Genomic DNA, 17,620 nt, shown 5'->3' with positions numbered 1-17,620 from the left:
CATGAAGTGATTTGAAAGGCTGGTCATGGCTCACATCAACGCCATTATCCCAGAAACCACTCCAATTTGCATACCGCCCTAATAGATCCACAGATGATGCAATCTCTATTGCACTCCATGCTGCCCTTTCCCACCTGGACAAAAGGAACACCTATGTGAGAATGCTATTCATTGACTACAGCTCAGTGTTCAACACCACAGTGCCCTCAAAGACCATCACTAAGCTAAGGACCCTGGGACTAAACACCTCCCTCTACAACTGAATCCTGGACTTCCTGACGGGCTGCCCTCAGGTGGTAAGGGTAGGTAACAATACATCTGCCACGCTGATCCTCGGCACAGGCGCCCCTCAGGGGTGCGTGTTCAGTCTCATCCTGTACTCCCTGTTCAGTCATGACTGCACCACATCTGCAATCCTCATACCTCCTTGCATCATGCCTAAGGCACGTTCCCGCAGATGAGCATTGACCTTGGGCATCGTTCTTTTGGTGTTTTTCAGAGTCAGTAGACAGGCCTCTTTTGTGTCCTAAGTTTTCATTACTGTGACCTTAATTGCCTACCGTCTGTAAGCTGTTAGTGTCTTAACGACCGTTCCACAGGTGCATGTTCATTAATTGTTTATGGTTCCTTAAACAAGCATGGGAAACAGTGTTTAAACCCTTTACAATGAAGATCTGTAATTTGAAAGACAGTGTCCTGAAAAAGGGATGTTTCTTTTTTTGCTGAGTTTATATACTATGCGGTGTCAGAGGAAGGCCCAAAAAATTGTCAAAGACTCCAGTCACCCAAGTCATAGACTATTCTCTCTGCTACCGCAAGGCAAGCCATACCGGAGCGCCAGGTCTAGATCCAAAAGGCTGCTTAACAGCTTCTACCCCAAAGCCATAAGACTGCTGAACAATTAATGAAATTGGAATCCAGACAATTTACATTGACATGCCTTCCCTACCATTGTTTTTACACTGCTGCTACTCAATGTTTGTTATCTATGCATAGTCACTTTACCCCTACCTACATGTACAAAATAACTCTACTACCATTCCCCCGCATATTGACTTGGTACCCATAGCCCCTGTATATAGCCTCATTATCGTTATTTTTATTGTGTTACTTTTTATTTGACTATTTATTACTTTAGTTAATTGAGTAAATATTTTCTTAACTCTTTCTTGAACTGCTGTCACGTTCGTTTTGATGGACGGACCAAGGTGCAGCGTGTCTTGAGATCCACATCTTTATTTAAGTGAAACTTGTAAAACAAAAACAATGACCAAGCAAACAAACCGTAGTGCAACAAGCACATACACAAACAAACAGTATCCCACAAACACAGGTGGGAAAAACAGCTACCTAAATATGATCCCTAATTGGGAGCTGCCCATACAAAACTCCAACATATAAAATATAAATTAGAACACCCCCTAGTCACACCCTGACCTACTACACCATAGAGAAGAACCAAGGGCTCTCTATGGTCAGGGTGGGACAACTGCATTGTTGGTTAAGGGCTTGTAAGTAAGCATTTCACTGTAAGGTGAAACACCTGTTGTATTTGGTGCATGTGACAAATATAATTTGATTTGATATGTGTAGTGTTCCAAAACATTTGATTTGATGTGGAATCATGTGTTTTTTCCTAATGAAGCAATTAAAAGTGATACTCTTTCAGAATGAATGGCTATTATTCATTTAAAAGTGCTAAAATCTATGTGGAAATCTCAGATTACACCTTTAAAATAAAGTACAGTAAGTATAAAGTATTTGGTAATCAGTAACATCAATATGGCATGTTGTTATTTATTTCAAGCTAATATTGGTGCAATGTGACTTTCTTTGTTGTAGTGCTGAATACACACATCTACTCTGGACACTCTGGAGATAATGATGGTAGATATTTGTTCTCTTCATCAAGCCTCCATCTCTTAAGGCTTCTTCCTATTTCTTTATTTGTGATTTTTAAAGCTGCTTTTGTCTGGACATATTTTGTGTTTTTAGTGTCTCAAAATAACATGTGTAAGGCAATTGTATCATCCTGGTTTGATTATGAGCAGGAGTGGTGAAGTCTGTTCTGACCATACACCCCAACAGCTCCCAGATATTCAGTGGAGAGTCTGTCACTCTCAGATGTGACATACAGGGGGGAGGAGTCACTGACTGGGAGTACACATGGTTAACACCCAGTGCAGATCAATGTTCACAGAAAGAACATGAATGTATTATCAGTGTAGCTGAGTCTTCCCACAGTGGTGACTACAGATGTCTGGGTTCACATCAGCAGCAGGAATCTAAACGGAGTGATGCAGTCAGACTGACAGTGACACGTACATCTTCTAATCTCTCATTCACATCTGTGACACCATTCTTATAACCACTTGAATCTGGGCCCCATTTTAAGGATACTGTTCAGTTGTTGTAAAAACATCTGTTGTGTGTTTCCTCAGCTCTGCCCAAAGCTACACTGACTGTAGAGCCAAACCCTGTGTTCCCTGGAGAGACAGTTACTCTGACATGTTCAGTGAGGTCTGACAGTATCTGGAGCTATCAGTGGTACAAAGACAGTAATGATAATGTACTACCCCAGTCTGCCAGACACACTATAACAGGAGCCACTCTCACCATCAATGGAGCAACAGTGAATGAGGGTCCCTACTGGTGTCAGGGAAAGAGAGAGTCCAGAACCACTTCTTCATCCATCAGTGACCCTGTCACTATCACTGTCAATGGTGAGTAGTGTCATACAGATACACACTATTTATATTATGTCAATCATAATAGAGCAGATTCTATGTATGAATCAACTAACTTCATGTGTCTTTTACTGTACTCTAGTTGAATGTATTGTACTGTGCTCTACTGAACTCTACCCTACTCTATTGCACTGTGTTCTACTGAACTGTACCCTATTCTATTGAACTGTACTCTACTGAACTGTACCCTACTCTATTGAACTGTACTCTACTGAACTGTACTCTACTGAACTGTACCCTACTCTACTGATCTGTACTCTACTGTACTCTAGTTGAATGTATTGCACTGTGCTCTACTGCACTGTATCCTACTCTTTTGTGCTGTACTCTACTGTACTCTACTGTACTATACCCTACTCTATTGTACTCTGCTCTACTGTACTGTACCCTACTCTAGTGTACTCTGCTCTACTGTACTGGACCCTACTCTAGTGTACTCTGCTCTACTGTACTGTACCCTACTCTAGTGTACTGTGGTCTACTGAACTGTTCCCTACTCTGCTTGTCTTGCTGAACTGTACCCTACTCTATTGTACTGTGCTGTACCGTGCTGTACCATACTCCATTCTACCTGCTCTACTGTACTCTAGTTGAATGTGGTGTACTGTGTTCTACTGAACTGTTCCCTACTCTACTGTGCTCTACTGAACTATACCCTACTCTGTTGTACTGTGCTCCACTGAACTGTACTCTACTCTAATGTACTGTGCTCCACTGAACTGTACTCTATTGTACTGTACTCTACTGAACTGTACCCTACTCTGTTGTACTGTGCTCCACTGAACTGTACTCTACTATATTGTACTGTGCTCAACTGAACTGTAACCTACTCTATTGTACAGTACTCTACTGAATTGTAACCTACTATATTGTAGTGTGCTCAACTGAACTGTACCTTACTCTATTGTACTGTACTGCACAGTACCCTGCGCTAATGTACTGTACTCTACTGAACTGTACCGTACTCTATTTTACTGTGCCGTACCCTACTCTATTGTACTGTACTGTGCTCAACTGAACTGTACCATACTCTATTGTACTGTACTGCACAGTACCCTGCGCTAATGTGCTGTACTCTACTGAACTGTACCATACTCTATTGTACTGTACTCAACTGAACTGTACCCTACTCTACTGAACCGTACCCTACTCTATTGTACTGTGCTCTACTGAACTGTACCCTACTCAACTGAACTGTACCCTACTCTATTGTACTGTGCTCAACTGAACTGTACCCTACTCTACTGTACTGTACTCTACTGAACTGTCCCCTACTCTACTGTACTGAACTCTACTGAACTGTACCCTACTATATTGTACTGTGCTCAACTGAACTGTACCCTACTCTATTGTACTGTACTCTACTGAACTGTACCCTACTCTACTGTACAGTACTCTACTGAACTATACCCTACTCTATTGTACTGTGCTCTACTGAACTGTACCCTGCGCTACTGTACTGTACTCTACTGAACTGTACCCTACCATATTGTACTGTGCTCTACTGAACTGTACCCTGCGCTACTGTACTGTACTCTACTGAACTGTACCATACTCTATTGTACTGTACTGCACAGTACCCTGCGCTAATGTACTGTACTCTACTGAACTGTACCGTACTCTATTTTACTGTGCCGTACCCTACTCTATTGTACTGTACTGTGCTCAACTGAACTGTACCATACTCTATTGTACTGTACTGCACAGTACCCTGCGCTAATGTGCTGTACTCTACTGAACTGTACCATACTCTATTGTACTGTACTCAACTGAACTGTACCCTACTCTACTGAACCGTACCCTACTCTATTGTACTGTGCTCTACTGAACTGTACCCTACTCAACTGAACTGTACCCTACTCTATTGTACTGTGCTCAACTGAACTGTACCATACTCTACTGTACTGTACTCTACTGAACTGTACCCTACTCTACTGTACTGAACTCTACTGAACTGTACCCTACTCTATTGTACTGTGCTCTACTGAACTGTACTCTACTGAACTGTACCATACTCTACTGTACTGTATTCTACTGAACTGTACCCTAATCTATTGTACTGCGCTCTACTGAACTGTACCCTACTGTACTGTACTCTACTGAACTGTACCATACTCTACTGTACTGTACTCTACTGAACTGTACCCTAATCTATTGTACTGTGCTCTACTGAACTGTACCCTACTGTACTGTACTCTACTGAACTGTACCATACTCGACTGTACTGTACTCTACTGAACTGTGCCCTACTCTATTGTACTGCGCTCTACTGAACTGCACCCTACTCTACTGTACTGTACTCTACTGAACTGTACCATACTCTACTGTACTGTACTCTACTGAACTGTACCCTAATCTACTGTACTGTGTTCGATTGAACTGGACCATGCTCTATTGTACTGTGCTCAACTGAACTGTACCCTACTCTATTGAACTGTACTCTACTGAACTGTACCCTACTCTATTGTACTGTACTGTACAGTACCCTGCGCTAATGTACTGTACTCTACTGAACTGTACCCTACTCTATTGTACTGTGCTGTACCCTATTCTATTTTACTGTGCTGTACCCTACTCTATTGTACTGTACTCGACTGAACTGTACCCTACCCTATTGCACTGTACTCTACTGAACTGTACCCTACTCTATTGTACTGTACCTAACAGTACCCTGCTCTACTGTACTGTACTGTACTCTACTCTAATCTGCTGTACTGTGCTCTACTGAACTGTACCCTACTCCATTGTACTCTAGTTGAATGTAGTGTACTGTGTTCCACTGAACTCTACTCTACTCTATTGTACTGTGTTCTACTGAACTGTTCCATACTCCATTGTACTGTGCTCTTCTGAACTGTACCCTGCTCTACTGTACTGTGCTGTACCCTACTCTATTGTACTGTACTCTACTGAACTGTACCCTACTCTACTGTACTCTTGTTTGAACGTATTGTACTGTGTTCTACTGAACTGTACCCTACTCTGTTGTGCTGTGCTCAACTGAACTGTACCCTACTCTACTGTACTCTACTTGAATGTATTGTACTGTGTTCTACTGTATTGTACTTTACTGTACTGTACCCTACTCTACTGTACTCTACTTACTGTACTCTACTATGATCTGCTGTACTGTACTGTGTTCTACTGTACTGTACTCAAGTTTACTCTACTTGAGTTTCTTAATTTAAGAAAGGGTCCATGGGCTCAGGATCTAGTGGCCTTGGTCTTGAGATCACTCGGGATCTATTGGTCTTTGTCTTGAGATCACTCAGGATCTAGTGGCCTTCGTCTTGAGACCACTCAGGATCTAGTGGTCTTGGTCTTGAGACCCCTCAAGAACACATACATTTGGTCTTTATCCTGTTATGGTCTCATTTCACTGGTTCTGGAAAGTGGGACCAATGTTCTGGTCTGAAACTTGGTTTACAAACCATAGGCAACACATGGACTTAGATAGACATTGCATCATTGTCTACCTGTATGTCCCATCATGGCATCTATGAGAGCATGGTCAGCTTCATTGAGGCCATCTCCATTTAGAAATTGTCAATTGTATTATTCTACTATTTCTATGAGTTGGTAAACCAACAGAAAGGGTTCACACTGCCACCTAGTGGTGTTGTTTGAAATGGTAAATAGTCAGGGTTGGTGATTTACTGCCACCTGCAGTTATGGAATGTTTACTCACAATTATAATTAATTGGCTATCCCCTTGACGACCTGAATGGAATTATGTGATCCTTTCTTAACCAATAGGAAGTCCAACCCAGTTGAATACTTAAAAATTGTGAAAGTCCTCAACAGTGCTGCCCATGCTAAAACATGCTTTTGGGCACTAGAGTCCTCTATCTTTCTCTATGAGGCAACCCAATTGGAGGAAGACAATACTCTCTAATCATTGGCTGATCTCTCCCAAACCATAGGAATCCCCACCCAGTTGATTACTTTTAAATGGTGGAAGCCGTCAATGGCAATGTTTATAGTAAAATGAGTTTTTTCCATCAAGCGTTCTCTATTTATCTCTATTTTTAAAACCTTACACCGAAACACCTGCTATTTTGCCAAAATAATGATAGGAAAAGTGATAATTAAACATCTAACAACATAATTAATTACATGCATAAGTAATTAAATCAATCAACAAGTTCCAGATTCATACAATCAACATTGACAAACTGACTTGTTAGACAGGTGGCATCCTATGACGGTGTCACATTGAAAGTCACTTAGCTCTTCAGTAAGGCCATTCTACTGCCAATGTTTGTCTATGGCGATTGCATGGCGGTGTGCTTGATTTTATACACATGTCAGCAAAGGGTGTGGCTGAAAAAGCCGATTCCACTAATTTGAAAGGGTGTCCACATACTTTTGCATATGTAGTTTCTATTTCTAAAATAATACTTACTGTACTATTACTGAAGTCAGATCATACTTTGGAAAAAATTGGTGCTCTGACTGCATTTGTCTTTATATACATTTATGTAAATTCTAACTGAATGGAGTCAACATATGTAAAATATACTTTTATCACAATGTTACAGCATCAGCTGAATTACCAGGCAGGTATCCAGATGTTTTGTACATTATTTTCACAGCTATTCCCAAAACTTCTCTGACTGTGAAGCCAAACCCTGCATACACTGGAGAGACAGTTACTCTGATGTGTTCTGTAGGGTCTGACAGTAGATGGATCTATCAGTGGTACAAAGACAGGAATTATAATGTAGTATCCCAGTCTGTCAGACACGCTATAACAGGAGACACCTTCACCATCAGAAGAGCTGCTGAGTCTGACCAGGGTCAGTACTGGTGTGAAGGAAACAGAGTGTCTAGACCCACATCTTCACAACCTAGTAATGCTGTTACTCTCACTGTAAAAGGTGACTTACTTTGTGTTTTTGTCATAAAGATGGCCACTATTTATAGTGTCAGAATTCTTAGTTAAAGTGTTGGGACAGTGTTGGGACAGTGTTGTTCTGTGAAGTCTCCAATCTCCAAAGCAATAACAAACATATTGTTAAATTATTTACCCTGGGTCTCGACCCCGCCCTGTGCAACTGGGTCCTGGACTTCCTGACGGGCCGCCCCCAGGTGGTGAGGGTAGGTAACAACATCTCCACCCCGCTGATCCTCAACACTGGGGCCCCACAAGGGTGCGTTCTGAGCCCTCTCCTGTACTCCCTGTTCACCCACGACTGCGTGGCCATGCACGCCTCCAACTCGATCATCAAGTTTGCGGATGACACTACAGTGGTAGGCTTGATCACCAACAACGACGAGACGGCCTACAGGGAGGAGGTGAGGGCCCTCGGAGTGTGGTGTCAGGAAAATAACCTCATACTCAACGTCAACAAAACAAAGGAGATGATTGTGGACTTCAGGAAACAGCAGAGGGAGCACCCCCCTATCCACATCGACGGGTCAGTAGTGGAGAAGGTGGAAAGTTTTAAGTTCCTCGGTGTACACATCACGGACAAACTGAATTGGTCCACCCACACAGACAGCGTTGTGAAGAAGGCGCAGCAGCGCCTCTTCAACCTCAGGAGGCTGAAGAAATTCGGCTTGTCACCAAAAGCACTCACAAACTTCTACAGATGCACAATCGAGAGCATCCTGTCGGGCTGTATCACCGCCTGGTACGGCAACTGCTCCGCCCACAACCGTAAGGCTCTCCAGAGGGTAGTGAGGTCTGCAGAACGCATCACCAGGGGCAAACTACCTGCCCTCCAGGACACCTACACCACCCGATGTCACAGGAAGGCCATAAAGATCATCAAGGACAACAACCACCCAAGCCACTGCCTGTTCACCCCGCTATCATCCAGAAGGCGAGGTCAGTACAGGTGCATCAAAGCAGGGACCGAGAGACTGAAAAACAGCTTCTATCTCAAGGCCATCAGACTGTTAAACAGCCACCACTAACATTTAGCGGCCGCTGCCAACATACTGACTCAACTCCAGCCACTTTAAAAATGGGAATTGATGGAAATTATGTAAAAATGTACCACTAGCCACTTTAAGCAATGCCACTTAATACAATGTTTACATACCCTACATTACCCATCTCATATGTATATACTGTACTCTATATCATCTACTGCATCTTGCCATCTTTATGCAATACATGTACCACTAGCCTCTACTGAACTGTACCATACTCTATTGTACTCTAGTTGAATGTGGTTTACTGTGTTCTACTGAACTGTAGCCTTCTCTGCTGTACTGTACTTAACAGTACCCTGCGCTACTGTACTGTACTCTACTGAACTGTACCCTAATCTACTGTACTGTGCTCTACTGAACTGTACCCTATTCTACTGTGCTGTACCCTACTCTATTGTACTGTGCTGTACCCTACTCTATTGTACTGTACTCTACTGAACTGTACCCTATTCTATTGCACTGTACTCTACTGAACTGTACCCTATTCTATTGTACTGTACTCTACTGTACTGTACCCTAATCTGCTGTACTGTGCTCTACTGAACTGTAACCTACTCTATTGTGCTGTGCTCTACTGAACTGTACCCTACCCTATTGCGCTGTGCTCTACTGAACTGTACCCTATTCTATTGTGCTGTACTCTACTGTACTGTACCCTAATGTGCTGTACTGTGCTCTACTGAACTGTACCCTACTCCATTGTACTCTAGTTGAATGTAGTGTACTGTGTTCCTCTGAACTCTAACCTACTCTATTGTGATTTAGTCTACCGTACTGTTCCATACTCCATTGTACTGTGCTCTACTGAACTGTACCCTGCTCTACTGTACTGTACTCTGCTGTACCCTACTCTATTGTACTGTACTCTACTGAACTGTACCCTACTCTACTGTTCTCTTGTTGAACGTATTGTACTGTGTTCTATTGAACTGGACCCTACTCTATTGTACTGTGTTCTACTGAACTGTTCCCTACTCTATTGTGATGTGCTCTACCGTGCTGTTCCATACTCCATTGTACTGTGCTCTACTGAACTGTACCCTGCTCTAATGTACTCTAGTTGAATGTAGTGAACTGTGTTTTACTGAAATGTACCCTACTCTACTGTACTATACTCTACTGTACTGTACCCTACTCTACTGTACTGTGTTCTGATTAACTGTACCCTACTCTATTGTACTGTGCTCAACTGAACGGTATACTTTTGTACTGTACTCTACTGTTCTATACATTTACATTTACATTTAAGTCATTTAGCAGACGCTACTGAACTGTACCCTACTCTATTGTACTGTACACTACTCTACTGTACCCTACTCTACTGAACTGTACCCTACTCTATTGTACTGTGCTCAACTGAACTGTATACTATTGTACTCTACTGTACTGTACTGTACCCTACTCTATTGTACTCTACTGTACTGTACTGTACCCTACTCTATTGTACTGTACCCTACTGACCTGTAACCTACTCTGTTGAGCTGTTCTCTACTGAACTGTACGCTACTCTATTGTACTGTGCTCTACTGAACTGGACCCTACTCTATTGTACTGTGCTCTACTGAACTGGACCCTACTCTATTGTACTGTGCTCTACTGAACTGGACCCTACTCTATTGTACTGTGCTCTACTGACCTGTACCCTACTCTATTGTACTGTGTTCTATTGAACTGGGCCCTACTCTATTGTACTGTACTCTACTGAACTGGACCCTACTCTATTGTACTGTGTTTTACTGAACTGCACCCTACTCTATTGTACTGTGTTCTATTGAACTGGACCCTACTCTATTGTACTGTGTTCTATTGAACTGGACCCTACTCTATTGTACTGTACTCTACTGAACTGTACCATACTCTATTGTGATGTGCTCTACTGAACTGTACCATACTCTATTGTACTCTAGTTGAATGTGGTTTACTGTGTTCTACTGAACTGTAGCCTTTTCTGCTGTACTGTACTTAACAGTACCCTGCGCTACTGTACTGTACTCTACTGAACTGTACCCTAATCTACTGTACTGTGCTCTACTGAACTGTACCCTATTCTACTGTGCTGTACCCTACTCTATTTTACTGTGCTGTACCCTATTCTATTGCACTGTACTCTACTGAACTGTACCCTATTCTATTGTACTGTACTCTTGTGTACTGTACCCTAATCTGCTGTACTGTGCTCTACTGAACTGTACCCTACTCCATTGTACTCTAGTTGAATGTATTGTACTGTGTTCCTCTGAACTCTAACCTACTCTATTGTGATGTAGTCTACCGTACTGTTCCATACTCCATTGTACTGTGCTCTACTGAACTGTACCCTGCTCTACTGTACTGTACTGTGCTGTACCCTACTCTATTGTACATGTGCTCTACTGAACTGTACCCTACTCTATTGCACTGTGCTCTACTGAACTGGACCCTACTCTATTGTTCTGTGTTCTACTGAACTGTTCCCTACTCTATTGTGATGTGCTCTACCGTGCTGTTCCATACTCCATTGTACTGTGCTCTACTGAACTGTACCCTGCTCTAATGTACTCTAGTTGAATGTGGTGAACTGTGTTCTACTGAACTGTACCCTACTCTACTGTACTATACTCTACTGTACTGTACCCTACTCTACTGTACTGTGTTCTGATTAACTGTACCCTACTCTATTGTACTGTGCACTACCATACTGTACCCTACTCTGTTGTACTGTGCTCAACTGAACTGTACCCTACTCTACTGTACTCTGCTTACTGTACTCTACTATGATCTGCTGTACTGTACTGTGTTCTATTGTACTGTACTCAAGTTTACTCTACTTGAGTTTCTTATACTTTAAGAAAGGGCCCATGGGCTCAGGATCTAGTGGTCTTGGTCTTGAGACAACTCAAGAACACATACATTTGGTCTTTATCTTGTTATGGTCTCAATTCACTGGTTCTGGATAGTGGGACCAATGTTCTGGTCTAAAACTTAGATAGACATTGCATCATTGTCTACCTGTATGACCCATCATGGCATCTGTGAGAGCACGGGCAGCTTCATTGAGGCCATCTCCATTTAGAAATTGTCAATTGTCTTCTTTTCTATGAGTTGGTAAACAAACAGAAAGGGTTCACACTTTCACCTAGTGTGTTGTTTGAAATGGTAAATAGTCAAGGTTGGCGATTTACTGCCTCCTGCAGTTATGGAATGTTTACTCACAATTATAATTAATTGGCTATCCCCTTGACGACCTGAATGGAATTATGTGATCCTTTCTTAACCCATAGGACGTCCAACCCAGTTGAATACTTAAAAATTGTGATAGTCCTCAATAGTGCTGCCCATACTAAAACATGCTTTTGGGCACTAGAGTCCTCTATCTTTCTCTATGAGGCAACCCAATTGGAGGAAGACAATACTCTCTGATCATTGGCTGATCTCTCCCAAACCATAGGAATCCCCACCCAGTTGATTACTTTTAAATGGTGGAAGCCGTCAATGGCAATGTTTATAGTAAAATTAGTTTTATCCATCTAGGGTTCTCTTTTTACCTCTATTTTTGAAACCTTACACCGCAACATCTGCTATTTTAACAAAATAATGATAGGAAAAGTGATAAACATCTAACAACATAATTAATCTGATGCATAAGTAATTAAATTAAACAACATGTTCCAGATTCATACAATCAACATTGACCAACTGACTTGTTAGACAGGTGGCATCCTATGAAGGTATCGCGTTGAAAGTCACTGAGCTCTTCAGTAAGGCCATTCTACTGCCAATGTTTGTCTATGGAGATTGCATGGCTGTGTGCTTGATTTTATACACATGTCAGCAACGGGTGTGGCTGAAAAAGCCGAATCCACTAATTTGAAAGGGTGTCCACATACTTTTGCATATATAGTTTATATGTCTGAAATAATAGTTACCATACTACTTACTGAAGTCAGATCATACTTTGGAAAGATTGTTGCTCTGACTGCATTTGTCTTTATATACATTTATGTAAATTGTAACTGAATGGAGTCAACATATGTAAAATCTACTTTTATCACAGATGTTATGTGCATTATTTTCACAGCTCTTCCCAAAACTACACTGACTGTAGAGCCAAACCCTGCATACACTGGAGAGACAGTTACTCTGATGTGTTCAGTAGGGTCTGACAGTATCTGGAACTATCAGTGGTACAAAGACAGGAATAATAATGTAGTATCCCAGTCTGTCAGACACACTATAACAGGAGACACTCTCACCATCAATGGAGCAACAGTGAATGAGGGTCCCTACTGGTGTCAGGGAAAGAGAGAGTCCAGACCCACTTCTTCATCAATGAGTGACCCTGTCACTATCACTGTCAATGGTGAGTCGTGTCATACAGATAGACACCATTTATATTAAGTCAATCATGGTCTGTGTGTCAGTATTCATAGTTATGATAGAAAAACAAAGACTTATTTAATTAAAGAAGTATGGTGATCATATTTTGTAAAGATTGGTGCTCTAACTACTATTTAATCATGATAGAGCAGATTCTATGTATGAATCAACTAACTACATTTAATCATGATAGAGCAGATTCTATGTATGAAACAACTAACTACTATTTAATCATGATAGAGCAGATTCTATGTATGAAACAACTAACTACATTTAATCATGATAGAGCAGATTCTATGTATGACTCAACTAACTACATTAATCATGATAGAGCAGATTATATGTATGAATCAACTAACTACATTTAATCATGATGGAGCAGATTCTATGTATGAATCAACTAACCACATTTAATCATTATAGAGCAGATTCTATGTATGACTCAACTAACTACATTTAATCATGATAAAGCAGATTCTATGTATGAAACAACTAACTACATTTAATCATGATAGAGCAGATTCTATGTATGACTCAACTAACTACATTTAATCATGTTAGAGCAGATTCTATGTATGAATCAACTAACTACTATTTAATCATGATAGAGCAGATTCTATGTATGAATCAACTAACTACTATTTAATCATGAAAGAGCAGATTCTATGTATGAATCAACTAACTACATTTAATCATGATAGAGCAGAGTCTATGTATGAATCAACTAACTCCATTTAATCATGATAGAGCAGATTCTATGTATGAATCAACTAACTACATTTAATCATGATAGAGCAGATTCTATGTATGAATGAACTAACTACATTAAATCATGATAGAGCAGATTCTATGTATGAAACAACTAAATACATTTAATCATTATAGAGCAGATTGTATGTATGACTCAACTAACTTCATGTGTCTTTCCACAGCTCTGCCTGTGGCCTCAGTGAGCGTCTCTCCTCAGGGTCTCCTCTACTCTGGAGAGACAGTCAGTCTGCAGTGTGTCGTACCAGGCTACACAGACTGGAGGTACTACTGGTACAAAAACAACCGACACCTTCCCAGTCAGACCAGTAAAGCCATAGATATCACCATCCCCATCACTCTGACTGGTCAGGCTGGTCAGTACAGATGTGAGGGGACGAGGACAGATCAGCACCAGAGGTCACAACCCAGTGATGACATCACTATCAGTGTCACTGGTAAGTTCACTATAGTCAGTATCACTATAACAGTGTGATTTGAAACAGCTACTCATGTATCCAGTTTAGGTAATATGTCTAATCTGTGATATGTTTTCTCAGCTCTGCCCAAAGCTACTCTGACTGTGAAGCCAAACCCTGTGTTCCCTGAAGAGACAGTTACTCTGATGTGTTCAGTAGGGTCTGACAGTATCTGGAACTATCAGTGGTACAAAGACAGGAATGATAATGTAGTATCCCAGTCTGGTTACAGTAACATTGGAGTCTCTCACATCAGTAGAGCTGATGTGTCTGACCAGGGTCAGTACTGGTGTGAAGGGAACAGAGTGTCTAGACCCACATCTTCACAACCAAGTGATCCTGTCACTCTCACTGTAAAAGGTGAGTTACTTTGTTGTGCTTTATTGATGCTGTTGACTATTTATATTGAGTCAATCATAGTCTGCGTGTCAGAATTCTTAGTTACAGTGAGTTCTAAAATGATTGGGACAGTGAAATATTTTCTGTTGTTCTGTTAAGCAATAACAAACATATTGTTAATTTAGTTTAGTACAGAGTCATTGCTTATACACCTATTTCTATTGAAACGAGTCTGTCCCAAACACTGACTCATAAACTTCATGTTTGAACATAAAGGAAAACATTTATATAGAGGTTTCATCTTTGTATCTGTGCCATTATGGTGTCTGTTACAACACGGGCAGCACATCTACATGTTAATGTTGCATGTGCCATAATCTACCAACTGTGTTACAGAGGACCACCATGTGGGTAGTGGACACTTCAGGAAAAAGAGTAGAGTATTGAGATGTATAGACAACAGAGGGGCTCCAACACTCCAAGACCCCAAACATTGACATCTATTTGACCAAAACACTACTACTACTACTATATACTGCTCTACTGTACCCTACTCTACTGTACTGTACCCTACTCTACTGTACTGTACCCTACTCTACTGTACTCTACTGTACTGTACCCTACTCTACTGTACTCTACCCTACTCTACTGTACCCTACTCTACTGTACTCTACTGTACTGTACCCTACTCTACTGTACTCTACCCTACTCTACTGTACTGTACCCTACTCTACTGTACTGTACCCTACTCTACTGTACTCTACCCTACTCTACTGTACTCTACCCTACTCTACTGTACTGTACCCTACTCTACTGTACTGTACCCTACTCTACTGTACTGTACCCTACTCTACTGTACTCTACCCTACTCTACTGTACTGTACTGTACCCTACTCTACTGTACTGTACCCTACTCTACTGTACTGTACCCTACTCTACTGTACTGTACCCTACTCTACTGTACTGTACTCTACTGTACTGTACCCTCCTCTACGTTACTGTACTCTACTGTACTGTACCCTACTCTACTGTACTGTACCCTACTCTACTGTACTGTACCCTCCTCTACGTTACTGTACTCTACTGACCTGTACCCTACTCTACTGTACCGTACCCTACTCTACTGTACTGTACCCTCCTCTACGTTACTGTACTCTACTGACCTGTACCCTACTCTACTGTACTGTACCCTACTCTACTGTACTGTACCCTCCTCTACGTTACTGTACTCTACTGACCTGTACCCTACTCTACTGTACCGTACCCTACTCTACTGTACCGTACCCTACTCTACTGTACCGTACCCTACTCTACTGTACCGTACCCTACTCTACTTTACCGTACCCTACTCTACTGTACTGTACCCTCCTCTACGTTACTGTACTCTACTGACCTGTACCCTACTCTACTGTACCGTACCCTACTCTACTGTACCGTACCCTACTCTACTGTACCGTACCCTACTCTACTGTACTGTACCCTCCTCTACGTTACTGTACTCTACTGACCTGTACCCTACTGTACTGTACTGTACCCTACACTACTGTATTATACCCTCCTCTACGTTACTGTACTCTACTGACCTGTACCCTACTCTACTGTACTGTACTGTACTGTACCCTCCTCTACGTTACTGTACTCTACTGACCTGTACCCTACTCTACTGTACTGTACCCTACTCTACTGTATTGTACCCTCCTCTACGTTACTGTACTCTACTGACCTGTACCCTACTCTACTGTACTGTACTGTACTGTACCCTCCTCTACGTTACTGTACTCTACTGACCTGTACCCTACTCTACTCTACTGTACTGTACCCTACTCTACTGTATTGTACCCTCCTCTACGTTACTGTACTCTACTGACCTGTACCCTACTCTACTGTACTGTACTGTACTGTACCCTCCTCTACGTTACTGTACTCTACTGACCTGTACCCTACTCTACTGTACTGTACCCTACTCTACTGTATTGTACCCTCCTCTACGTTACTGTACTCTACTGACCTGTACCCTACTCTATTGTACTGTACCCTACTCTACTGTATTGTACCCTCCTCTACGTTACTGTACTCTACTGACCTGTACCCTACTCTATTGTACTGTACTGTACCCTAATCTACTGTGCTGTGCTCTACTGAACTGTACACTGTTTCTATTGTATTGGTTATCTTATGCTTGTGTGCGGCTTCTCGGCCATGGAAACCCATATCATGAAACTCCCGACTGACATTTATTGTGCTGAGTTTGCTTCTATAGGCAGTCTGTAACGCAGTAGTTAGTGCTTCAACCGAGGACAGACAATTTTTACGCGCTCCGCACTTTAGCACTCGGAGGTCCCGTTCTGTGCGCTTGTGTGGCCTACCACATTGCAGCTGAGCCGTTGTTGCTCCTAGATGTTTCCACTTCACAATAACAGCACATCTGGTTAGCTCTAGCGTGGCAGAAATTTGACAAACTGACTTGTTAGAAAGGTGGCATCCTATGACGGTGTCACGTTGAAAGTCACTGAGCTCTTCAGTAAGGCCATTCTACTGCCAATGTTTGTCTATGGAGATTGCATGGCTGTGTGCTTGATTTTATACACATGTCAGCAACGGGTGTGGCTGAAAAAGCCCGAATCCACTAATTTGAAAGGGTGTCCACATACTTTTGCATATATAGTTTATATGTCGAAAAATAATAGTTACCGTACTATTTACTGAAGTCAGATCCTACTTTGGAAAGATTGGTGCTCTGACTGCATTTGTCTTTATATACATTTATGTAAATTCTAACTAAATGGAGTCAACATATGTAAAATATACTTTTATCACAGATATTTTATGCATTATTTTCACAGCTCTTCCCAAAACTACTCTGACTGTGAAGCCAAACCCTGCATACACTGGAGAGACAGTTACTCTGATGTGTTCAGTAGGGTCTTACAGTAGATGGATCTATCAGTGGTACAAAGACAGGAATGATAATGTAGTATCCCAGTCTGTCAGACACACTGTAACAGGAGA

General features: G+C 41.6%; 1 protein-coding gene across 1 annotated transcript in view; it reads left to right on the top strand.

The window, feature by feature from the left end:
- LOC139561426 (basement membrane-specific heparan sulfate proteoglycan core protein-like) overlaps positions 1-17,620 on the top strand; it is a 165,177-nt gene that overhangs the window by 69,235 nt on the left and 78,322 nt on the right. Inside the window, 3 exon segments of the mRNA XM_071378501.1 lie at positions 2,442-2,723; positions 12,748-13,029; positions 13,979-14,251. Of these exon segments, the coding sequence (XP_071234602.1) occupies positions 2,442-2,723; positions 12,748-13,029; positions 13,979-14,251 (837 nt within the window).

Source organism: Salvelinus alpinus, chromosome 31, assembly GCF_045679555.1.
Source record: "Salvelinus alpinus chromosome 31, SLU_Salpinus.1, whole genome shotgun sequence".
NCBI classification, from domain to species: Eukaryota; Metazoa; Chordata; class Actinopteri; order Salmoniformes; family Salmonidae; genus Salvelinus; species Salvelinus alpinus.
The sequence above is the reverse complement of the archived record's forward strand: the minus strand, read 5'-3'. Positions and strand labels throughout refer to the sequence as shown.